This window comes from Peromyscus maniculatus, chromosome 9 (assembly GCF_049852395.1).
Source record: "Peromyscus maniculatus bairdii isolate BWxNUB_F1_BW_parent chromosome 9, HU_Pman_BW_mat_3.1, whole genome shotgun sequence".
Classification (NCBI taxonomy): domain Eukaryota; kingdom Metazoa; phylum Chordata; class Mammalia; order Rodentia; family Cricetidae; genus Peromyscus; species Peromyscus maniculatus.
Window position 1 is genome coordinate 61,754,996 of NC_134860.1, and position 26,131 is coordinate 61,781,126.

The 26,131-nt window shown below is 44.3% G+C and overlaps 1 protein-coding gene and 1 long non-coding RNA gene across 2 annotated transcripts in view; one reads left to right on the forward strand and one right to left on the reverse strand.

Moving 5' to 3' along the window:
* LOC143267410 (uncharacterized) overlaps positions 1-17,640 on the reverse strand; it is a 35,569-nt gene extending 17,929 nt beyond the window's left edge. Inside the window, exons 1-2 of the long non-coding RNA XR_013042484.1 lie at positions 17,503-17,640; positions 8,959-9,056 (exon numbers count right to left, since the gene is read on the reverse strand). This is a non-coding gene — a long non-coding RNA (uncharacterized LOC143267410). The remainder of the gene's footprint in view (positions 1-8,958; positions 9,057-17,502) is intronic.
* Positions 16,535-26,131, forward strand: part of Xkr6 (XK related 6) — a 256,506-nt gene continuing 246,909 nt past the window's right edge. Inside the window, exon 1 of the mRNA XM_015989382.3 lies at positions 16,535-17,828. Within this exon, the coding sequence (XP_015844868.3) occupies positions 17,074-17,828 (755 nt within the window). The 5' untranslated portion in view covers positions 16,535-17,073. The remainder of the gene's footprint in view (positions 17,829-26,131) is intronic.

The window sequence follows — 26,131 nt, forward strand, 5'->3', positions numbered from 1 at the left end:
CATCAGTGGTAAAGCCATCTCCCTGGCCCCAGTTTTCTTCGATCTATCAAGGTTGCTAAAGAAGAATTCATTAGCTTCCTATTTTCTATTTTCAAAGTTGAAGGCTACCCACAGTGGTTCTGAGGACTCCACACTAGCTCTTACCCCAACCCTGACAGAATATCAAAAGTTCAAGGCCAGCCTCAGCTAGGTACTGAGTTCTAGACTAGCTTGAGCTACATGAAACATTGTCTCAAACAAATAAATAAACAAATGTTAAAAGTTCTCACCAATTGGATCCTCACCACATGTATAAATGATATTGGTTGTTCTGAACTATTTGGGGATTCTCAGCCTTCTCTCGGGAGCCCAACATTCTTGGTACCTACCACACGGTGTTCTAACTTTTCTGACCTCCACCTTTACGTCTACTGTAACTGATTGGCCTGTGAGAGAGAAGCAGAGTTGGGGTTGGAGTGAATGGTTCTCAGGAGTTTTGACCTCCTGGCAAAAGAGACCCATTAGCCTTTCTCTGGGGTCACAAACTGTGAAGTGTGAAGCTCGAGATGACAGGAGACATGCTTCCTTCATGAGGATGCCTCTGTGGAACAGGAGGAGAGGGACAATGGAGAGTGAGTCTTGGAAGTCTTGTGGACAGCACTCAGTCACTCCTAAGTGAACTTGTGATTCTGCAGCAGAGGTACCCTCTCCCCAGCCAGGGACTACTTTTCTTTATTTCCAAGATAAATCACTGTGAGTGTGGGAGTAAGAGGGTTTTCAGAAAAAAGAGAACCACTAAGTCCTCTCTCTTAGGAAAATCCTCTCTAGAGGTAGCCACTTTAATTCAATCTGGTCATCCCAGAATCTTGGCAATCATTTAAATGTCGGCCCACTACAACCGTTTTCTATCCGTGTCTCTTTCTCTTCAAGCAATTGGTCCATGGCACTGATCAAGTAGTGTGTGTGTGTGTGTGTGTGTGTGTGTGTGTGTGTGTGTGTGTGCGCGCGCGCGCGCGCGCATGCCTATGTTTGTGTAAGTATGCTAGGCTATAAAGGCCAGACATTTTTTTTTTTATGTCCACACTGGCCAATCAGTAAGGCCCTGGGATCCACCTGTTTCCAGTGCTGAGGTCACAGAGACATGCTGGCTTGTGTGCCATGCCATATTAGGGATCTATTACATTTTGCACGCTTCCTGTGTCCTAAAATTGGACATGTATCAACCCATTTAACATTCACCACAATCTGCATCGTGTGCTAGTGTGTTATTCTCATTTTATGCTCCAAGAAAAGGTAGCCCAGAGAGGCTAGGGAGCTTGTCTAAATTCACACAGCTAGTGTGGAGGTAGATTCAGGTGGTTGGCTCCAGGATTCTTGGTCTGTAACTACCCATGGACCAGGCATGTCTAGAGGCAGAAGGTTGTGCTTCCCAGACACTCCTTCTGAGCCTCATGACCCTTCACCCCTCCACCTACCACATAACGTTCTAACTTCCCTCATTCCGTAGGAAGAGGTAAGGTGTTTTCAAACCTGTTGTCGCTACCTGACCACATTGGCCCAGGAGTTTAGTGATCTGCCCATCAACATTACCTGGAGCCTGAAAGAATAATAATCCCCCTGGTTCAAGGGGGAATTAATCAACTACATGGTACAACATTTTGCAGAATTCTGTCAGAATTTCTTTATACATGTGTTGTGATTTGAATATGAAATAATGTTCTCTATAGGCTCACGTGTTTGAGTACTTTGTCCTCTGCTAGTGATATTACACTGGGATATTATAGAGCCTTTGGGGTCTGGGGGAAGCTGGCACACACAGGGCCATGGGGGAAGGGCTAGAGTGTGTGTCTATGTGTAAGTGTGTGCACATGTGAATGCAGTACCCACAGAGTGCAGAAGAGGGTGTCAGTTTCCTAGAGCTGGAGTTGCAGGTGGTTGTGAGCTGCTTGATGTGGGTATGGGGAACTGCACTGGGTTCTCGGCAAGAGCAGTACATGCTCTTAACCACAGCTTCAGAACTCTCTCTGCAGCCATGAGTGGTCATTTAAAAAATGCTTTCCTATTTTAGAAGGGGAAGGGGGCTGGAGTTGTGGGTCAGTGGTTCAGAGAATTGGCTGCTCTTCTAAAGGACCTGAATTGAGTTCCCAACACTCACATGACAGCTGACAATCATCTGTATCTCCAGTTCCAGAGGATCCAATGTCCTCTTCTGACCTCTGCAAGCATTAAGTACACAGGCCTTGCATTTACATGTATGCAGGCAAAGCACTCATACACATAAAATAAAATAAAAATGTAATTTCACCGTAGTTTGAATCACTACTTTTTTCATGCATTTTATGTCTCAGTTGAAGCAAGTGCTTGTTACAGACAGGACACTGGAAGAATCTACTTCTGGGTATTTGTTTTGAAAACCGAATCCATTAAAACTATAAGGTCTGAGACAATGATTGTCATCTCAAGACCCAGATGACAAATCTCCTACTTGGATGACAGGTACAGAGACTCGGGGTGTTGAAAAAAACAGATGCCTCTTTATTACTCTGGAGTACAGGGTGGTGAGAGATGTTATGCATGGTGTCCTTAGGATTCAATATAAGGATCCTTGAGCAGCAGAGGGTCCATGCTTTGTGGATGTGTCCTGATGTGGTCCAAAGGACTCTGAGATCCTAACACCTGGATAAGACACTATCCCTGTGTGGACAACTGACTGACAAGCAGAGGAAACCATTCCATTTCAGGTTGTTCTGGGCTGAATTATGTCTCCCAGATTCGTGTGTGTTAGTCCTACTCCTCAGTATTTCTGGTGACTTTGATTGGAGATGGGATTATTGAAGAGCTAATTAAGGTTAAGTGGGGGTCATTTGGGTATGTGCTCCTAATCCAAGAGGAATGGTGTCCTCATAAGAAGAGATTATGATAGACTCATATACAGGGAAGACCATGGGCCAGGTGTGGTGGTGCAGGACTTTAATTCCAGCCTTTAGGAGGCAGAGGCAGGTGGATTTCTCTGAGTTATAGGCAAGCCAGAAATACATAATGAGATGTCGTCTCAAAATACCAAACCAAACCAAAACTACCCCCTCAACACACACACACACACACACACACACACACACACACACACACACACACACCAAAATCAAAAGACAAAACAGAGGGAAGAGCATTTGAGTACATAGAAGTCAGCCCTCTATAAGTTGAAGAAAAAAGCCACATGAGAAAATAACTCTGCCACCACCCTGCACCTTGACCTTGAACTTCCAGCCTCCAGAATTTGGAGCAGGGGATTTCTGTTGCTACTCCCTAAGTCTGTACTATTTAATTCCTCATCATGTAGGTTCTTGTGATCAAAGCCTTTTCACCAGGCTTGGTGGCAAGTGCCTTTACCAGATGAGACATCTCAATGGCCCATTATCTAGTAGATTTGGAAGGATCTGTTAAAATTAATATTAACCTTTCCTTATTTAAGTACATTACTTTTAAAACTCATTGTTTTATATCTTACTGAGGAGTTGTTTAAAAACCACTCAATACATTTCTCATTTATTCCTTTTATTATTATTATTATTATTTATTATTATTACTATTTTGCCCTTCCTCCCCCTTTGTGAGACAGGGTCTTACTCTGTTGCTCTGGCTGGCCTGAAACTCACTGTGCACACCAGACTGGCCTTGATATACTTTGGCCTTTTTGATACACGGTCTAGCTATGTAGCCCTGGCTGGCCTGGAACCATTTATTCTTTCATGGAAGCGTGACTATATTGACTTTTGTCTTGTACACTGAAAGTTCCTTTATGACGTTCACATACGTGTTCATAAGCATATACTTTCACATATAAGCTCCACTACAGAGCAGATTGAGAGGAGGAATTAGAAACCAAACCCCCTGTTTTGCAACTGATTCAGCTGAGAGGAGGCAGAACAGACCATAGATACACAATGAAAGCCATGGAAAAGGCTTTTGGACATTGGCGATTTTATCAGCAGATGGCAAGTGTAATTCATTGTAGACAAACTAAGAATTAATTGCAGAGCAAGGAGGCCAGGCCCGTGCTGTGTCTGGGCAGCAGATAATCCTCTAGCACACAGATCAAGAAGATTTAGGGATTATTCCTGAAAAAGCATGAAAACTATCAATCTAGAATCAGGTTCTGGAAACAAAGGCAAAAGGTGTTAACAAAGAGGGTCACAGAAAACTGGAGGTAGAGCCTGCTAATTTGTAAGTGTGTGCTCGGTCTAGCTGGTAGTGTTGTTAGCGACTGTTAGGCAACAAGAAATAATGGGAGAATGATCAAACCAAGAATCAACTGTATTTGCTTACAGGGCCTTCAAGGGCCACGCAGGGAGGTGGCAAGCTATCCTGGTAAGACTTTTGGGCATGGTGGGACCAGGTCTGCAAGGATGCTTGAAGGTTTTCACGTTCACACATACTTGCATGCACATGCCTGCCTGTATAGGTCAGACGTTTGCCCACTAATGTAGATCTACAAAGCCAAAAGTTTTGCTTGGTGTTTCCCTTGTCTCCTGTCTGAGCTGAGAGTCCTCAGTAGGTAGACCTGGGTCTTAGACACTGCTGCACGGCTGCAGGTTATCTAGCAATGATTGCCCCGGCACTGCCGGTTGAGAATGCTAAAATAAAGGGGCCCTCGGCGCCACTTAGCAATGACTGATGATGGCTAATCCCTGATGCTCAGTGCTGCTATGTCTAATGTTTAAAAGACCTGGTGGGTGAGCCTTACATGTCAGTTCTGTGCAGACTCGGTCTCACTGTGCCTCCATGTGTATGGGGGGGTTGTGGATCCTTTTTAAGTCTTTAATTTTCTTTCATGTGTGTGTACACATGTGTGAGCCCAGGGGGAGGTCAGAGGAAACATTTCAGGAGTCAGTTCTCCACAGCCACCTTGTGGGAACTGGGGCTCAAACTCAAGTCATCCCACAGATGTGCAAGTGCCCCTACCCTCTGCACCATTTGGCCAGCCCTAGAGTTTGACTTATTCTGTTTTGAATGAAACTGCATTTTCTCTCTGCTCTCTTCACACACTGGATCTTTCTCCCTCCCAAGTCTTTTCCTCCTTGTTTAGCTTTTTTTTTTTTTTTTTTTTTTTTTTTTGTGGAAACATGGTCTCCTGTAGCCCAGGCTGACCTCAAACCCCTTATGTATTCAAGGATGATTTGGGGCTTCTGACTGCCCCTCTCCCGCTGCTTTCACCTCCCAAGTGCTTGATTTACAGGCTTGCACGACTCCTCCAGGCTTATGCAGTGCTGGAGTGCTGGGGCCTGAACTCACGGCTTCATGACCGCTAGGCAAGCTCTCTACCGATGGTGCTACATTCCCAGTTTCCTTGTTGAGTATATAGACAAGAACTGGCGATCTACTCCTTCAAATGGTAACTTTCTCTGGTAGGTAATAGTCATAAAATATATAAATATTTAATAAGCACTTAAAAACAAACAAACAAACAAACAAACAAACAAACAAGGACTGAAGAGATGGCTCAGCAGTTTAAAAACACACACTGCTCTTGCAGAGGACCACAGTTCAGTTCCCAGCCTCATCAGGCAGCTCACAACTGTTTGTAACTCCAGCTCCAGGGAATCAGATATTCTCATCTGGCTTTCATGGATATCCCTGTAACATCACACATGCACACACACATCCCCGCGCCCCCCCCCCCCGCCCCCACACACAGACTTTTTAAAAACTACTTTAGGCTGACCCTAAAGTTTATATATTAAACTCTGTACCAGTAGATCTATATAAAAGTATCTATATAATATTTACATGTAGAAATTATATACCACACTATAGTAAACATCTGTGGACCCCTCTCAGGAGCTAGAGCATTGGAAACACTTCTAAAATGCCTGCCTATCGGTCAGTATCCTCTTGAGGCTTGTAAATCCTGCTCTAGGAACATCAACATGGACATCCACTGACTGTGTGGTGCTGTGGATGTACAAAGTAATGTGTCTGTCAGGATATGAAATAAGTCTCCGCATTGCTTCTTGCACCTGCAGCCGGCCTATTCTGCTTCCCAGCTGCCACAGCTTTTGCACAGACCCCCCAAGAAGTACATCTCAACATGACAATGACCCCTTGTTTTTACTCTTTCCTTTCCCACTCAAAGTTAAACTAGCAGTTGGAAGAAGTAGGCTGCTAGAATGGCAAAAGAGTCAAGGAAGTATTTGAATCAACTGAAAACATGGTGCAAATAAGTACAGCTATTGTGCAATTCCATGCACCTAGTGAAAGATGAACAGGTGCCTGAGACCTGCCCTTTATGTCCATCCTTACATACACTGCACACTAACTGAGGAATCTCACCCAAAAATACTTAGGGCCAGAAGTGTTTGGATTTGGGGTTTAGGTGGTTTTGCTTTAATATTTTTCACATGCTTTACTGGTTAAACATCCCTCATCTGAAAATATAAAATCTGAATAAACTAGTGTGGTGGCACACATCTACAATTCTAGCACTCAGGAGGTAGAGGTGGGAACATCAGGAGCTCAAAGTTATCCTCAAGTATGTAACAAGTTTAAGGCCAGCCTGGAATACAACTCAAAAACCAACCAAACAAACAACAACGACAAAACAAACAAACAAACAAAAAAACAAAGCAAACAAAAACCAAAGGAAGAAGGACCCAAATCTGAAATGCTCCAAAATCCAAAACTTTTAGAGCTAGACACAAAACATTTCTGATACTGAAGTATTTTTTTAAAGGATTTGTATTAATTTTAAGTATGTGTGTATGTGTGCATGTGTGCATGTGTGTGTGAGTGCACTGCAAATAGGAGCACATGTAGGTGTGTGCATCTGAGTGCAGGTGCCTGTAGAGGCCAGATGTGTCAGATCCCCTGCAGCTGGAGTTATAGATGAAATCACAGACAGCGCGAGCCTTCTGGTGTGGGTCTGGAAATCGAACTCTGGTCCTCTGGAAGAGCAGCAAGTGCTCTTCACTGCTGAACCATCTCTCCAGCCCCTGACTTGAAAGTATTTACAGTTGCTCTGTGACAGCAAATCAAGGTGCGACATACAACACACCTATTATTCTAGAGTCTGGGAGACAATTCAGGCAGAGTGTGGCTGGGACCTCTGCCCAGTGACCCTCGTGGCTATGATGAAAATGCTCTCAGGCTTGTACAGGCTCTAATGAAGCAGACCACACTGCCATGGCAGAATTCATTTCCTTGTGAGTCTGGTACTGTAGGTCCTAGGGTTTTGCTGGCTGCTGGCTGAGACTAGTCCCCAGTGGAGATCTTCTCCCCAGGGCCTTCTCCCACATAGCCACGTGCTAGCTCAAGCTCCGGGGAAAGCCTTCCATTCCATCAGACTTATGCCATATCAACCACAGATTGATAACCCATCATGGTTGCCACATTCTATTGGCTAGAATCAAGGCACAGGTCCTGGCTGCCCTCAAGGGGAAGGCATGAATACCGGCAGAGGAATCATTAGGGGTGGACTGGGTGGTGATCTTATTACTTGTAGCTAAGTAGACAAGGCCTTGGTATAGGAAAACCACAACAACAATGACGACAAAACAAACTGTTCAGCAGACATATTTTGTTGACATTTCTTTTCAAAGATCATGTGTGACCACATTAGCAGAAACTTGGCATTCTGCTGGCATTTTAGAACCAAATGATGCATTGTATAGTGCTGTTTGGAAGGAGCAGCTTATTGTATTAGCTAAATTTCAAGCCCTTTAATATGCTCGTGAAAGGGGGTTTAGTTTAGAAAATCGTGAGATAGAACTGATGAGAGAGAAGGAGCAATAGGAAAGCAGAAAATGTTCTAAAGCTTTAAGCTTTATTATTTGTGCATGTGCACATGTGCGTGTGCACACACATGTGCGTGTGCACACACATGTGCGTGTGTGCATGTCCATGAGTGTATACAGAGAGGTCAGAGGTCAACCTCGGGTCTCTGTTCCTCAAGAGCCATTCATTTGGTTCTGTGAGGCAGGGTCTCTCATTGCCTGGGGCTCACTGATTAGATTAGGCTGGCTGGCCAAGGAGATCCGGGGCTCTACCTGCCTCCGCCTTCCCAGCCCTGGGATTGCAAGTGTGCTCCACCACGCGCAGCTTTTTAATGTGCACCCGAGGATCGAACCCAGGTCCTCATGCCTGTCTGGCAAGCACTTTTGTATCTCCTCAGCACCTATTCTGCTAATTTTAAAAATGACAATTGGTTCTGTTTGGGTTAGGAAAAATTAATCTGAGCAGAATTTTTACTAAAATCAAATGCATTTCTACTAAATAAATATCAAGCCTTAAATGCTGGTTTATAGGGACACCAGCTAATTAGTCGGTGCAAGGCACTTCCTGTTAGTTATTGCTCTAACTTCCACACTTTCATCAGAATTATTTGTCTGAAACATGAAGTTGAGGAGCTGGAGAAAGATGGGAGTGGGGTGTCAGTGGTTAAGAGCACTTGCTGCTCTTGCCGAGGACCCCAGTCAGTTCCCAGCACTCATGGCTGACTACAGTTGTCTATAACTCTGGGTTCAAGGTGATCTGATAGCCTCTTCTGACCTCCGCAGGTACCAGGCATGTATGTGGTGCACATACATACATTCAGGCAAAGAGTCACACACATAAAATAAAAAAAAAAAAAAGAAAGAAACAGTTACAAAGTTTAATTTGTCACTTTTCTGATAAAAGCCTATAGGATCAACTTTAAAGTCTCATACCGATATCTATGAACCTTTCTGAACCTGGCCCACTTACCATCTTCCTCTCCTTTATGTGTCCAATGCTATAAACAATCCGCAGTTTCCTGGTCCATTGCTCTTCCATGTTTCTGCCTCAGTACACATCATGCCTCTACTTGGTGGATGTCTTTACTATGTGTCTAGAGACTTTGCTTATAGACCGCTAGGACATTGCCTTGCTTGATTCCCCACCGGAGTTATTTATCACAGGGCTAAAACACAGAAAGTGGTCAATAAATATTGCTTAGGCACATACCTCAGAATCCACTTATTCAAAGAATTGGAGGAGCTGGTTCCTACACTCAGTCTTGGCCAAAAGGGCAAGAAGCAGCTGGCATGATGGCTTTCTTATGTCTGTGATTTAAGGAAAAACATCATCACATGAATGAAGAATTGAGAATGCAAGAATGAACATGAGCAAATTAATGCAAAGAGGAAGAAGGCATCGTGCCGGACTGAAACAGTCCAAGGCATTTTTGCTGAAGGAGGTGAAATTTCAAATACATATTGAAAGATAAGAAGGAATTTGAACCTTTACTAGCATGACATCTTTTTTTTTTACCGTAGATTTTCCTTAAAAAGTCATTTGCGTGTGTGTGTGTGTGTGTGTGTGTGTGTGTGTGTGTGTGTGCGCGCGCGCGCGCGCGCGCGCGCGCGCTCGCGCACGAATGTATATGGGCACATGTGTGTATATGGGTACACATGAGTGTGTGTAAGTCCAAGGTTGGTGTTGGGTAGCTTCCTCAATTGTTCCCCACTTTATATATGAGACAGGTTCACACTTGAACTCAGAGCCCACCAATACAGGCTAATTAGCTTTCCTGGGCATTTAGTTTGAGTAGTGTGGAATTATCGGGTGGCTACCACATTTATCCAGTATTTCCCTAGGTTTCTCTAGTGGCAATTGTTTTATCCACTGAGCTGTCTCCTTTACCTCCCCTTCATTGAAAATACTGGTTCGAATAACAATGGTAGGAAAAGTGGAGGAGGAAGACTTTGGAAATGACTAAAAAGCAAGATCAGAAGGTTTAGCATGGAGAAACACAGGATACATGTTCCCAAGAAGGGCAATTCCTTGTCTGGGGTGTGTACTGGCTAATGGTGGAAATTAATAACTGTGTAAGGTGGAAGGAGGCTATGGATGATCTGAAAACTAAGCATGCCATTTACATTTGGTAAGGCAGGTAATAGTGATCCATTCCATCTTATCTGGTGATGGTAAATGGGCTGCAGGGGAAACAAACAAAATATAAATGGGAGAGATTAGATAGAAGGCCTCTACTTGGATGAAAATAGTTCTTTATGGTTTTGTATTTCCTTATGATTTAGAAATCATCCAATAAGCCTATGAGTTTCTTACCACATTCTTTGTAGTGGGGGCACACAGAAAGTAATATTTTTAACACTCAGAAACTCAACCTGAATTAATATAAGTTCCATAACTAGCAAATACATTCACATAGAAAGTGCTGACATTGGAATCCAAACCTGTCTGTTTTGTTAACGTCCATTGTGGCTCATTTTATGTAATAGCTTGACTGGTTAAGGGACGCCAACAGAGCTGGGGAAACACTATTTCTGGTTGTTTGGAGAAGGTGTTTTTGGAAGAAATGAACATTTGAATTGGTGTATTACACAAAATCTGTCTTCACCAAGGCAAAATCCCGCCCTCAGATGAGGGCGGGAGGGGGTCAGAGTGAGAAAGGAGAAAACTGAGAGGTGGGAGTGAAGTGATGGCTGGCTCTGAAGATGGAAAAGGGAAATGACCGAAGCATGCTGACAGATTCAAGACTCCAGAAAAGGCATGGAAGCACATCCTCTCTCACAGTTCCCAGGAGGAACACAGCCCGGCCAACACCAAGGGTTAGCCCAGCAAGATGCCTTTTGGAGTTTGATCTTGGGAAGGGTAAGACAGTACGTTTTTGTGGCTGTAAGCAATTTAGTCTGTGGCAGTCTGGCCAGCAGATTCAATGAGCGAACAGGAAAGTACCTAGGGAGGGAGGACCAGTGCCTACTTAGCACCTACTGTGTACCATGACTGATCTTACAGAGAGCTTGTGGAGGGAATAGTCTATTAGCCATTTTTGCATACAAGGAAAATAAAACGGAGAGCTGAAGTAACTTGTCCAAAGTGCTATAGTTGGGTTGAAATAGGAAATTGAGGGATTGATATCTGCTGTAAAAATGCCAAATTCCTCTCTTCAATCTCAAATGCTCAATCTGGGGAAATATGTATCACACTGATTCTCAGAAATGCCTTTTTGATTTAATTTGTTAGTGCTCACCTCTCATTTTCCTTTAGTTGAGAGTAATTAGTCCATTTCACAGAAGTTGTGTATACATGATGAAGCTGTAACATTCTTTGGGAAATGAACTCATGAAGCTCATATTCTTGCTTAGGTAACACAGATGAAAACATACGTAAGCTCTAGAAAGATTTCCATCAATTCATCAATGTCAGACTTAGGAGTTCTTAGAGCCAAACAATGTCTTCACAGAATCTCCAATGCTGTTATCAATAATGGCCTCAGGTTTTGCTCCTGCTGTATTATCCACCTCTGTGGCACAGTAGGTATGCACAAATCACCTGCCACCTCCAAACACCTTCCAACCTTATTATTTTTATATCCCAGTTTCTGTTCATACAATTTTGCCACATCTAGAACACTACTCTATATGTAATTGATTGTTTTAATTATTTCTTGGGCCCTTTTCCCAAAATTGCTTTATATAGAAATAAGCAAAAGGAACAGATAATAAACGGACCTCTTCTACATTCTTACAGAAAACAGAGCATGTTCTAGTGCATTGCACTTTGTTCCTTTTGTATAACACAACATTGTAAAACTCATTCTGCATAACTAACAGGAAAAATTGACATTTTCAATATCACCACATCATATTGTGCCACATACACACCGTAATGTATCTAATAGTTGTCCCTTTGAATTGACATTTGGATCTTTTTTTTTTTTCTTGTTTTGTTTTGTTTTTCGAGACAGGGTTTCTCTGTGTAGCTTTGTGCCTTTCCTGGAACTCGCTTTGGAGACAGGCTGGCCTCGAACTCACAAAGATCCGCCTGCCTCTGCCTCCCAAGTGCTGGGATTAAAGGCATGCGCCACCACCGCCCGGCCGACATTTGGATCTTTTACCCCCTTCATATTTTCATGTGATCATAAAATGCTACATGAAGAACTGAGTTATATGACTATACATAGACTTTCTTTTTTAAAAGTTTATTTTATGTGCATGAGTGTTTTGGCTACATGTGTATCTGTGATCATGATGTGATATACATGTTGCTGCAACAGTGGCATAAATGTGATGGGACTACCCAACCACTTCATGAGATAGAATGCACATTTGACAATGTTAACGAAGCCAAGAATTTGAAACTAGGTAAGTTATGTGTGCATTTTTGGTAGTTTCTTTTTTGTCATTGTTTGTTTGTTTTTGTTTTCATAATGAGAGAAAGAAAATGAAGTTGGGTGGGTAGAAAAGTGAGGAGGATCTGGGAGGACTTGTGTGAAGGGAAAGAATATGATCAAAATATATTATTTGAAAAAAATATTTAAAAATAAAAAATGTAAAAAATATTTTATATACATGGGTGTTTTGTCTGCATGTATATCTGTGTAACATGTGTGAGCCTCATGACCTTAGAGGCCATAAGATCCCCTGGAACTGGAGTTAGAGGCAGTTGTGAGCCCTCATGTGGGTGCTGGGAATTGAACTCAGGTTGTCTAGAAGAGCATCAAGTGCTCTTTACTGATGAGTCATATCTCTAGCCCTATTTGTACTTTGTGATGTGTGCATATTTATCTATAGGATAAACTTCCATAAGGAAGGTTATTGTCTCAGAGGGTAATTGCATTTGTAATTCGGCAAGTAGTGTCTAATTCTCCTCTGTAGAATTTATACCATTTTATACCACCAGCAAAAACTTCAGTTCTCTCTCTCTCCCCCCCATCTTTCTCTCTGTGTATGTGTGTGTGTGTGTGTGTGTGTGTGTGTGTGTGTGTGTGTGTGTGTCTATGTGAGTCTATGTCACATGGGTGCAGGTGCCCACAGATCCACAGATGCCAGAAGAGGGTATCAGACCTTCTGGAACAGGAGTTACAGGTGGTTGTGAACTACCTGGTGTGGGTGCTGGCAACCAAACCTGGGTCTTCTGCAAGAGAAAGTGTTCTTAATCATGGAGTCACCTCTCCAGCCTAAACTTCAATTCTTAACATCAAATGTCAAAATACCAGGTTCTTTAACTTTACTCTGCCGTTCTGAAAGAAGTTCCATTTCTATAGAAGTCAGTAAAATAGAAGGCAAGGGAATGATAAGGGGGATGCACACTTACTTAGAAGGCAAGGCAATGATAACGGGGATGCACACTTACTTAGAAGGCAAGGGAATGATAACGGGGATGCACACTTATTGTGGAAGGCAAGGGAATGATAAGGGGGATGCACACTTACTGTGGAAGGCAAGGGAATGATAAGGGGGATGCACACTTACTGTAGAAGGCAAGGGAATGATAACGGGGATGCACACTTACTGTAGAAGGCAAGGGAATGATAAGGGGGATGCACACTTACTGTAGAAGGCAAGGGAATGATAACGGGGATGCACACTTACTTAGAAGGCAAGGGAATGATAACGGGGATGCACACTTACTGTAGAAGGCAAGGGAATGATAACGGGGATGCACACTTACTGTAGAAGGCAAGGGAATGATAAGGGGGATGCATACTTACTTAGAAGGCAAGGCAATGATAACGGGGATGCACACTTACTGTAGAAGGCAAGGGAATGATAACGGGGATGCACACTTACTGTAGAAGGCAAGGGAATGATAACGGGGATGCACACTTACTGTGGAAGGCAAGGGAATGATAACAGGGATGCACACTTACTGTAGAAGGCAAGGGAATGATAACAGGGATGCACACTTACTGTAGAAGGCAAGGGAATGATAACAGGGATGCACACTTACTGTTAGGAAGCTTACATAGGCTCAAAACCATGTGAGGACCATATGCAGAAGTCTCTCAAGGAGGTTTTGCTGACGGTCATCCCCATATTGGAATTCAAGTGTTCTGTCTCTTAGATGTGTGTCATCACTGCACTGTGACAGGGTCCTTCCTATAACTAACACGGCATCCTTTGGGGTGGCACTAGTGGGTTGGACCAGGATGGTGGTAGAGTGGATGGCACAGGGTGTGACTCAGGAGAAGTCATTTAGCAGAGCTGTTTATGATGGAGAAGGAACTCCTGAGCCTTTTGGGACTGCTGTAAGATCTAAAAGGAACGATCTGGGAGGGTGTTTAATATACAGTAGGGTTCAACACCAACTTTCTTCTTTGCTTTTCTGAAAATCGCAAGGAATTAAGAAGGAAACTCCAAGGGCTTCCAAACAGGATTTATGTCACAACTTCCATACGGTAAAACCACCTTACCATACCCATAAAAGCTCTTTGAATGTGTTTAGAATTAATTTATATGTAATTGTAACACGCTGTGCTTTTTAGCTTTTCATTTTACATAGTAGTAGAAACATAGGGTCAAATCCTTAACTGACTGAATTACAGAAAGCAAAGGTTAAAAAAAAAAAAAAAGATTAGGAAAAAGCCACACTAGCACTCTAACAAAGGTGCTTTAGTAGGCCTGAGTGGCCACTTAGCACAAGGCCATCTCAAAGCCAAGCTGTCAAGAAAAGGCTGACTAGAACAGGAAAGATTAACTAGGTGAAAGTGGATGGTAAAGCACATGCTTAGCATGCATGAGGCCTTGAGTTGATCTTTCAGTAAGTCTCTGTGGTAGGTTTATTATCATCATAACTGACTGTAGTTTTAGAACCCTCTCGATTGGAGAATATATTCTCCCCTTCCAAAAAAGACAGAATAATAAAATTGTTGAGCCAGCAATTACAAAGTTGAAATCACTTGAAAAGACTGAATCTTATATGTCTACTTGAAATTTCAATTGTGACACTTTTTGGTTCATAGTCTCTTTTGTCAGCCTCAGTGAGTGTAATTTACTTAGCTAATTTCACTAGTGGATTCTGTTCTTTCAGGGTACAGAGAAATAAGAATCATAAATATGCTATTACTGCCTGCTTTTGTATCTTATTTCATAGCTCCACAGTTTAAATAAAGAAAATATATTTAAAAGTACAAATTAATTGCACTCATTTCCTGGAAGTATTTCAAAATGATTTCTTTTATTAGAGCCACTAAATCTATTTCATGGAGTTTAAGTAGATATATGCTGGCATGATGCAAACATAACAGTAGTAGTAATGGCAACAATAACACAGACAGTTACCATTTATTTATTGTCTAGTACCTATGTGGTATCATGTTGAGAGCTTTGAATAGATTGTTACTGAGCACATTTTCAAAGAAGGAAGTATTATTCCCATGATATAAAGGTGAAAACCGAGGTTTAAAGAGATTATCTTGTTAATTCATGTTACCAACTTAATGAAACTAGAATCCAAGTTTGAGCAACTGTATTCAACACACGCCTTTAAGGTGTTATTATTTCAAATCCAGTAAAGAAGCAGTCTCTCATCTATATGCAGAAATAATTTTTACCTGTTAGTTCTGTTTTATTACCCAAGAAGGCAAAATGATTAAACTATAGTAAGAAATAAAAGATGCAGATATGTGGTTTCTTTCCAAAGGTAGATTTTAGAATCACTTTCTCTAATGTGTAAGTAAAATCCTCTCCAGTCTTTATAGGGTTTATTTTGGCATATATACTCAGGAAAACTTGTGTTTCACAATGGAGTAGTCTCATCTTTTACAGTCATTCTCAAAACTTGAGGAGCTCCAACACTGTTAAATGTCATATGCATCAAAGCAACTACTAAAGTTGTCAAAGTAATTTTTTTCTACAGAACCTCAATGCTATAAACATGTTGCCTATTTGTCTTCTTAGCATCCTAAAAGAAGTTATTGCCGTTATTAGACTTCACGGAAAGTGGGTTAAAAAAATCTACAGAGGTTGATGAGAAAAACCCCGGTGCTTTCTTTTCACTTTTTCTCTTCAAAATCCTCCTTTCAACTCATCAGTAAGAAGCAAGCAGTTTGCTGTGTCTTCCACTGAAAGAGCATTGTAATTCAAATCCATTCAGTGCTGCCTCGCTTGTGCCATTTGTAAGCCAAGCTTACATAGTATACTGCGCACCTATTTTAATGATATAGCACATTAACAAAAATTTCACTCACTTGAAGCCATGTTTACTAACAGAGCCTTAGCACCTCCCCAAAAACTCTCAAAGACAAGTTTCACACATTGAAACTGTCTGAACAAATAATTGATACATACAGCTTAAGCTCTTTTTTTCAAATTAAGGTCTTTGGGGAGTTTTAAAATTACACTAAAAATAAAAGGTTTGGTGGAAATGTTTGATTGTGCAGAAAACATTCAAGGTCACAAGATGCCCATTCAGTTCTTGCTACAACATGAGAGAGGCAACCAGGCTGATTTCTAGCTAGATTTTTTTCCTAGAATTTTCTTGAGGGAATGTTGGAAACTTTATTACAAAAGATGGGAAAGTTATCAAGTGCCAGGAAAATCAGGAGGTCAATACAGATGAGAGGTGCCTAAAGTGTGAATCAGTAAGTTTGTGGAATCTATGCTGACTTATGTAATTTTTTTTTAGAGCCCCTGAAGATAAGAAAATAACACGGAGGTAAGAGAAAAAAAAAAACAAAACCAAACAGCCCAAGAGGTGAGACACAGTCATTTTGATGGGGGGGGGGGGGTGTCTAACTACACAATGAGGTCATCCTATCTCCCGGAAGTGACAAGTAATCACCTGCTTTGCACTAGCTCCGCCCCTTCCCTCAGAGGTCCCGCCCCTCCGCCAGAAGCCGGCCGGGTGTTAGGGGGCGTTCCTCCCAGAGCAAAGCTGAGAGCTGCGACGCAGAGGAAGGGGACCCCAAAACGTCTGGCACTGCCTCCTCCAGAGAACACTTTGGACCGCCTCACTCAGCCCAGCGGGATTCTGAAACGCCGAGGGGTCAACCTGATGGGTTTCGGGGTCAACGGAAGAGGGGAAGGGGAGCCCTGGCGGGGAGAACCCCCCGGTCCCCCGCCCAGCAGCTGAGGCACAGGAGGGCGGCCATCTTGGCCGGCAGGGTAGGGCCAGGAGGCTGCGGGCGCCGTGCGATTGGGGGGCTCGCCCGGAAGTGACGCCACCCGCCCGGAAGCGGAGGGGGTTCCCTGGCCCACTCCCCCCCGTTCGTCTGCTCCCCCGCTTCCTCCCCGCCCCCCTTCCTCTCCATTCGTTCCCCCCCTCCCCGGTCCCTGCCTTCTCCCCCCACCCGTCCCTCCCCCCCCAACCTCCGGAGCTGGGAAGAGAGTCAAGATGGCGGCGAAATCCGATGGCGGTGGCGTGGGGGTGGGCTTCGCCCAGCTGCACAACCTGGACGAGGCGGTGGGCAGCGGCGAGGAGGACGGGGAGCCCGGGGGAGGCGGCTGCGGCGGCGGCGACGGCAGCGAGCCCGGCGAGAGCAGCTCGCTGCACATCTGCCACTGCTGCAACACCTCCTCGTGCTACTGGGGCTGCCGCTCCGCCTGCCTGCGCTCGCTGCTGGGCAAGAAGCCGCGCCGCAGCGCCGCCGCCGCCGACGGGGGGGACCAGCCTCTGCAGCCGCCCGGGGCCGCCGGCCGCCACCCCCCGACGCCCTCGGCCGGCCGACCGCAGCCCGCGTCGCCGCAGGTGGAGCGGCCGTGGCTCGACTGCCTGTGGATCGTGCTAGCGCTGCTGGTGTTCTTCGGGGACGTGGGTACCGACCTGTGGCTGGCCCTCGACTACTACCGCAAGGGGGACTACGGCTGCTTCGGGCTGACCCTGTTCTTCGTGCTGGTGCCGTCGCTGCTGGTGCAGAGCCTGAGCTTCCGCTGGTTCGTGCAGGACTACACGGGCGGCGGGCTGGGCGCCGTGGAGGGGCTCAGCAGCCGGGGACCCCCAATGATGGGGGCCGGCTACGGCCACGGCGCGGCCCGCGGCGGCCCGGGTGCGGGGGGCTCGGCCACCCCGGGGGCGCAGCGTCTGTGCCGCCTCTCCGTGTGGATCTGGCAGTCGGTCATCCACCTGCTGCAGATGGGGCAGGTGTGGAGGTAAGAGCACTGCGGGGTGGGGGGCGGGGGGCTGCGGCCGCGCGCGGGCCCCTTGGACGGGCTGGGCTGAGCAGGGTAGCCGCGCGCTGTCCTAGCGTCTCGCGACGGTCAATAGGATGCCTGGCCACGCCTTTTGGCCCCGGGGAGGCCTCAGATCCCTCTGTTTGCCCATCTCTTTCCCTGGGTCGTACTTGGAGGAGACCCTGCCTCTGCCCTCCCTCTTCTCTGCAGACCTCCATCCTGGGTGCCCCTTTCCCCCCCTCCGGTGTCCCAAGGTAACCGGCGCTCGCTCTCTGCACTCTGGCTCGCATCCTGGAGGGGGTCGACCTGGCTTCCTCCAGCCGGTTGCACTCGGCCCTGCCGCCCCCCCCCCTTCCCTGAGAGACATTTCTTTTCTCCCCCACCTCCCGTTTTCTCTCTGCAGTGGCCGGTGTGGGGCCTCTCCTTAAAGCACTCCTTCATGCCCCTCCTCCTCCTGCAACCCCAGCCCCTGCGAACGGCTCCACACCTCTGCCCTCCTTGAAGGAAAAATGACTTTTTTTTTTTTTTCTGAAATAGATGTGCCCTTTTCCAGTGACAGGGGAAAAATGAGATGGTATCTAATGGCAGCAAGCGTTTGATGTTAACTCTCACCTCTGGAAAATCACTGAGCCATTTGGGCACCTATTCTGTTTTTAATGGCCAGGCCTATGTGTGATTTCTGTTTACATCCAAGATGCAAGCTTGGCCTCAAGGCTCCTTTTGGCCAACCCCCCCCCCCCCCCCCCCGTTCTGTAAAGTCCTAGTGCGTCAGGTGGATCCCTCAAAACCACTTGCCAAGGAACCTTAACTGTCTACCTCCCTGCCTAACCACGTAGAGTACCTGACTGGCTACCCCACCGACTGCCTCGTTAATTGTCTACCTTCTGTCCAAGTCACTGACTGATTGCTTCACTGTTTACATCTCTGCCTCACTGACTCCCTTAACTCTTCACCTCACTGACTGCCTTCATTGTCTACCTCACTGTCTACCCTCATTGACTACCCCACCGCCTGACTACCTCACTGTTTACATCACTGTCTCATTGACTACCTTTCTGGTCTGCCTCACTGATTATCCCACTGGCTTTACTCTCACTGACTACCTCACTGACAGGCTACCTCACTGGCTACCCCACTGGCTACCTCACTATCTACTTTTCCCCCTGCCTGTCTACCTCACCAGCTCACCAACTAGATTTCTTCACTGTCTGTCTGACTACTTCACTAACTGATTGCCTCACTGGTTGCATCATCATCTCACTACCTTCTCTGTTAACCTCGTTATCTTCATTGTCTACCTCATTGTTTACCTCACTGATTACCTTCACTGCTTACCTAACTGACTGCCGAGTTGTTTACCTCACTATCTCACTGTCTGCTGTCTCAGTCTGTCTGCTTATTGAATACCTCACTAGACTGCCTTACCAAACTGATTACGTTCACTGTCTGCTGACTAGCTCGCTCTCTACCTCACTGATTACCATGGCTGTTCTCACTGACCATCTCACTGTCTACTTTAATGTCTACTGATTATCTCACTGTCTACCGACTGCCTTTCATCTACCTCACTGTTTACTTCAGTGACGGCCTGACTGATTACATTCACTGTTTACCTCACCGTCTACCTCATTGCCTGACTGGCTACATCAAGAAACTGTTGAAACCTTAGTCACCCTGTGCCCTCCGACTTAAATCAGCTTCAGTGTGTTCTGGAACCAATGACTTTGTCAGTGACAGCATTTACAAGGGGAACCATTTTTCTAGTAAAGCCTACACAGGGATGAATCCTTTTGGTACATTTCCTGAGGAGACTGGTCTAGACTATCTTCTATGCGAAGTAGATTTTAGGCCTCAGCACCTCAGCTGATAACTTGGGTTAGATGGAAGAAAGTTTGTGTTTTGAATGTTTTCTTCAGCTCTCTATTCTGACTCATCAGAACATCTGAGAAAGCATGAGATGGAATTAACACATTGTCCTACAGAGTTGATGTGCAGATTCATGAAAAAGTGAGCCTGGGTCTTGATTTTCCTGGTTCAGCCCAGTGACCATTACTCTAGTTGTCTTTGCAGGTAATTTGTTTCCTGCTGATAAAAAGTTAGGAACAGGAGAGTAAAATTTTTAGTTATGAGCATAGCTGGTCAAATAACACGGTCAAAATAAATCTTAAATTTAACATTTTAACCCCTTCCCTAAATAATTCATGCTGAATCAGTATTGGGGATATAATTGTTCAGATATAATTTGGAGGCTGGTATGAACAGTTAGGGGAGAGGGTCAAAAAGTGGGTATGCGAGTGATCTTGAACTCTCTTAGTAGGGATTTTACAGCATGTATTTGACAACTAGCTTCTGTTGGAACAGACTGAAATTGCTGTCTTCTAGTCTCATGTGTGAATATGGGCAATGAGGATGTTTGTGTTACGTTCAATTTTCTGAGAGAATTAAATCTAATGTGACCCATTCCATCAGTTGGAAGTAAGCTTTTGGGACCAATGAAGTTAGAGTTAAGTGTCAGTATTTTTTGTCAGGATAACCCCCACCCCGCCACCCACCAATGACTCATTTAGCCAAACTTAATTGTGTTTGTGCAAAGTTGAAGTCTAGATTTTGGGACAAACTGAGAAGTTTAGATTAAGCTTTTAAAATTGAAATGGGGTGTTGTATTTTCTCCCACCTTCAATTAACTTTTCAGTCTTCACTGGGAAGAAATTATGGAGGATGCCTGTGTGTTTAGTATGTCAAACTTTCAGATTGGATTTTAATCTTTACATAACTCAGAGAGTTACAATATTGGAAGATAGGATAATTCAGCAAAGCTGTTTCATCTCTGTTGCTACATTTCAAAAGCAGTATTTACTGAGGAAGGATTTTCATTTTTTATTTTTGGACTGACTTTGCTTGAAATGCTCCGAGAACAAAGTCTGCTCATTAATACCTGCTAGGCATGTTGTTTGCATTGAAATCATTCATACGGAAGAGCCTGTGAGAAAGGTTTTCACTCTTTTCTTGTTTCTACCTCTTGGCAAGTAGTTGCTTGTCAACATGTATAAGCATACATTGACTCAGTTCTTTACTGCAGGTCTTTGGCGTTCTGTTGGTTTCCTTTATCATATTTGTGACCCAAATTGTGCTATTTCATGTGGTTACACGGCATTCAGGTTAAGGTTAGGAAATCCATCATTGGATGTGGGCCATATTTCTAAGAAAAGATATCAGTGAAGTTGTACATTGTCAAAACTAATCCCATTAAACACTGAATACTTGTTTCTCTGCCTTCTTCTTTCCGCATGTTTTAAAGTGTAAAATTTTAGGAGTCTGCTTGGAGAGAATGTGGCACCTGTTTAAGAACATGCTTCCCGTGATGTAGTGGAGCGCTCTCCTTGTCTTTCCTGTCAAGATGGCACGTGCTTGACATCTCTGTCATGCTGAGTCCAACTTGGAGCAAGGAAGAATAGCTGTGTCTTAGTTGGGTTTCTATTGCTGTGATGAAACATCATGACCAAAAGCAACCTGGGAAGGAAAGGCTCACATACCCTGAATGACAGTCTCTTGAGGGAAGCCAAGGCAGGAACTCACACTGGATGGGAACCGGGAGGCAGGAGGTAATGAAGAAGCCATGGAGAATGCTGCTTACCGGCTTACTCAGCCTGCTTTTCTTATAGCATCTAGGACCACAGCACAGGGATGGCACCACCCACAACCATCTGGGCCTTCCCACATCACTAATTAAGAAAATGCCCTACAGGCTTGCCTGCAGCCTTATGTTATGGAGGCATTTTCTCATTCGAGGTTCCCTTCTCTCACATGACTATAGCTTATGTCAAGTTAACATAAAACTAACCAGCAAAAGCTGTGTTTGTAGTGATTTGGTATGGTGAACCTGCCTCTGAGGAGCATTAGAGTGTGATTGAGGCCTATTTCGTGCAAGCTTTCCTGACACTAATTGGTGAAAGTGTAGCTTACTGTGTAGCTTTGTGGGCACTATTTTTCAGGTGCTTTCCCAGGGGTAATGGGTGTGTGAGTCAGTCATAACGAAGAGTCAATCCAGACTTCACTTGAGTACAGTGAGCCATTATTAGAAAGTGAGCCCATTTTCTTGGAGGCTCTGGCACTCGGAATTGTGTGACTGAGTTTGCATGTCTGTGGCCATGCTGGACTTGCCATAGCATTTTGGCCTTTGCATTTGGCTCTGCCTTTGGAGGGTGCCCAGTGAGTGTTGTCATAAAAAAGAGTTTAGGCTTCGTGCTCATTTTGGAGGGACAAGTAAAGGGAGCTAAAGTGTGCTTTGCACTGCCCCAGTTCCTGGGTAGGGTTGGAAGGGGTGGGTGTGGGACACTTGCTGTCAGCTGGAGTGAACACTTACTAGAAGTAACTCATGAGACTATGGAATGGTAATGAGAGGGCAAGAGAAACTGGGAAATCCCTAAGGACTGTGGGAAATACATCAAGTTCTGTTTTATACATGTATCATGTAATTTAAAATTTGCACCCATTTTACAGATGGAGTGGGGTTGGAGGGGTTATGTAACCTTTGCCACTGGTCACTAGTGGAGGGAAGTTTTGGCAACATCTCAACTTTTCTCCCCCACGGCGTTCTTTTCCCTGTGTGAAGGCCATGTGAGCTGGTGTGGCATCCTCAGTGACTTTGCTTCCCTCTGCGAGTTTGCTCTCCTGACTAGTCAGAATTGGACTTGTGGTGCCCCTGATGCTCTGGGGCCACTTGGTAGATGAGTGAGATTCTCTGACACCCTGCTCTTTTAGTCTAATGCATTAGATCCCATTGGCATTGGGGCAGAGTTTCAAGTCTTGTAGCTGATGATGCCATCAGATGTGACACAGAGCTGAGGTTCTTGTCTTGAGAACATTTTCAGCAATCTGTACAACTCTCTTCTCAGGGTAGATGGCTTCCAGCCCTATAAATCCACAACTCCAAGAGGCTTATGTCAGGGTTGACTCTCTCTGGGCTACCATTCATACCTGGAGTTCCATCTACAAGCTTTCTCTATTTATTCTCCGTTAATCTGGTGGAAATGCCACAAGGTTACAAAGTGCTCACTTGCCAGCCTGAACTGTGCATCAGGCTCACAGCTCACTCCAAAGTCAGATACTCAGATCCATCACAAGAGATTTTGGTCTATGAGTTCTGGGGTTGGGATGGCCCCAGGAATCTTAAAATATTAGGGACTGGAGAGATGGCTCAACTCTTAAAAGAGCATTTGCTGCTTTTCCAAAGGACCTGAGTTGAGTTTCCAGAACCCATGTCAGGTGGCTCCCAACATACGTGCAAACAAAACACCTATGCATATAAAGTGATTTTTTTTTTTTTTTTGAGATAAACCTTACTATGTAACCTTGGCTAGCTTGCAGCTCACTATGTAGACCAGGCTGGTCTCAAACTCAATGGAGAGCCATCTCCCTATGCTTTCTGAGTGATTGAGTAAAGGCATGTGCCACTATACTTGGCAAAAAGAAAAAAGAAGGAAAGAAAAAAATTAGGTAAATCGTCAAAGAAAAGAAAGACTCTAAGTATCCTGAAAATCTAGGTTTCTAGCAAGTTCCCCAACTGTTCTAAAGGGGGTGAGAACTCAGTTGCGTCATCTTGAATTCACACAGTGTTTACAAGAGTAGTTCTCAAGGAGAAAGAAAAACATTGTAGGTCACTTAGGGTTGTTTTGTAAACTTAAGCTCTAGGCAGATTAGGTTTATTGAGGTAAGACTTATGAAAGGGACTCTGTGGATGGTTTTAGCAATTTTTACAGAGATTTATTAATTGATATTTCTTGTGTATGAATGTTTTCCATGTATGTATGTATGTATGTGTACTTCTGCAGAGGCCAGAAGAGGGCGCCAGGTCCCTGGGAACAGGAGTTATGGATGGTTGTAATTCACCGTGTGGTGCAGGGAACTGAACCTCAGGTCTTCAGCAAGAGCAGTCAGTGCTCTTTAGCACTGAACCATCTCTCCAGCCTCTGTAGATGATTTTAATAGAACTTAGGTATTTAAACAGTAGCTGAGGTTTTTTAAAATCTGGAATGGGGTCGATGAAAATGTAGATTATATAATAATCAAATAATTGCTGTGACCCTATAGTGTGCTTAAAATTATGAATGTTGCTGTGGAGACATCTGACACTCAAAGGCAGTGAAATACTCCGTTGACTCAGAAGTTTCTTTGGAGTTTTGAAATAAGTCAGGGGTCGTTATTTGAACACCATTACGATTTTCATTCTGGAAAACCACAAACTACAAATATCAGGGCTATGGAGAAAAGAACAAAGACAAATTACCTAAAACTAACTTTTTAAGCAGGCCAGTAATAAAAGTCATGAAGTGCAGATACAGATAATAGCAAGGCTCACTTGCCATACACATTTCATTGGGCCGAAAGCCTGGGCGATTCTGAGTCTTCCTTGAGTCTCATATGTAGAATCCTTTAAAAAAAAATTAAAACAGTATTGTGTGTGCACACATATTTGTGGAGGCCAGAGGACAAATTGTGGGAGTCGGTTCTCTTCCTCCATCATTTGAATTCTGGGGACTGAACACAGGTAGCAAGTGCCTTTATCTGCTGTGCCATCCTGCTGGCCCCAGAGGAAGGTATTGGTAAGATTCTCAGCATTCTTTTGGAAGGCAGTCTTCCTCTTTGCCATCTTTCTCATTGTCTGTGAGAACATGGATAGCTAGCTGCAGAAAATGCTGAGAAGATGGGGCTTGAACTAGCACCACTCCCCACATGCTGCTGTTCCCACTTGGCAGTCGCACATGGGGGAGCCTGTGGTGTAGACATGTGACATCTGTTAGAATTGAGCGATGTCAAGATGCAGCCATTGAAGTGTCAAGGTTCTGCTGGAAGTCTAGCTTGGGTGAGATGGTGCAGTGTTCCAAGGTCAAGTGAAAATGATTACTCTTTTCATGCTTAGTGGGTCCTTGTGTATAGTAAAGAAGCAAAGGGGCTGTTTTAACCCCCTTTTAAGTGTCTGCTTCTGTGACCTCAACACTGGATGAGAAGTGATCCTGAATAGTGTGCCTGGAACCTGAGTGATTTGGGAATTTGCTTCATTTGTTATGTGGTTATAGCGAGGATTTATATTAAAATTCATCTGAGCACACAGTAAACAAAAAGAGCAACAGTAGCCAGTTGTCAGGCAAAAGACTGATGGGTAGAATAAACAGACTGCTTTCTGCAATATAAACAATCTGTTTTCATAGTTTTTTTTTCCTCTTTACTTTTTTTTTTTTTTGAAGGATGAGTAGATCTTCCAAATCAAGAAGTTACTTAAGTGGGAAGCAGCAGATCTGCCTGTAGGATAATCACTGTTAGTTTCTGCACTATGGCAACTAACACACATCCTCAGCTGCATAACACAGTAGGAATTTGTGGCCTGTTGCTGTAGTCCTAGCTGCAGGTGGTCTTGACTTGGGTAGCCCGGACATTTCTCTGGCACTTGGTTCCCTCGGCCTGTAGAACATACAGCCGTAGATAGGAGAAGGTGGGCATGTTTCTTCAATGTCTGCCTTGAGTGACACATACCACTTCCACTTAGATGACAGGGTTAGAGATGAGCCCAGTGGCCATGCCTACCTAGGTCAAGAATGGTTTAGCACTCCAGGCCGAAAGGAGTTTGCATTTTGGTGGAATGAGACCAAGAAAGAAATAACTACATAAACCATCTACTCTTCAGGTTACAGTGGCAAATGCATGTGTCTATGAGAGAGAGGGATGGATGTGGTCAATACACATTGTATGAAATTGTCAAAGAATTAATAAAAGCCCACACACGTATATGCTAATGGTTGTAGAGTCTAAGAAGAGATTGCCTGTTGTGGTTGTTTTTAAGTTGCTTGGGGGCCCTGTCAGGCATCCATTGTGCAGTTACATATTTCCCCTTCAAAATATATTGTCTATTGGGTCTAGAAAATAGTTAACTATTTATTTAATCTTTAAAACTAAGAGCTAAGTTTAATGATTTGAAGCCTGAGCCAAACTAAATACACCTAAATTAAAATGTGCAGAGACATCCCTGAGTGCTGTTCCTCAGGCACTCCTCACCTTGACATGTATGTATGTATGTATGTATTAGTACCTGGAACTCACCACATAGGCTTCCAGTGAGCTCCAGACAGCCACCTGTCTCTGTTTCCTGGTGCTGGGATTAGAAGTGTGCGTCACTACACTTGGCTTTTTTTCCTGGCGTTCTGGAAATCCAGCTCAGGTCCTCACGCTTGCTGTGTACTTGGCTGACTGTCTTCCCAGGCCCTGTTGATGTTTTATTGTAAAAATGT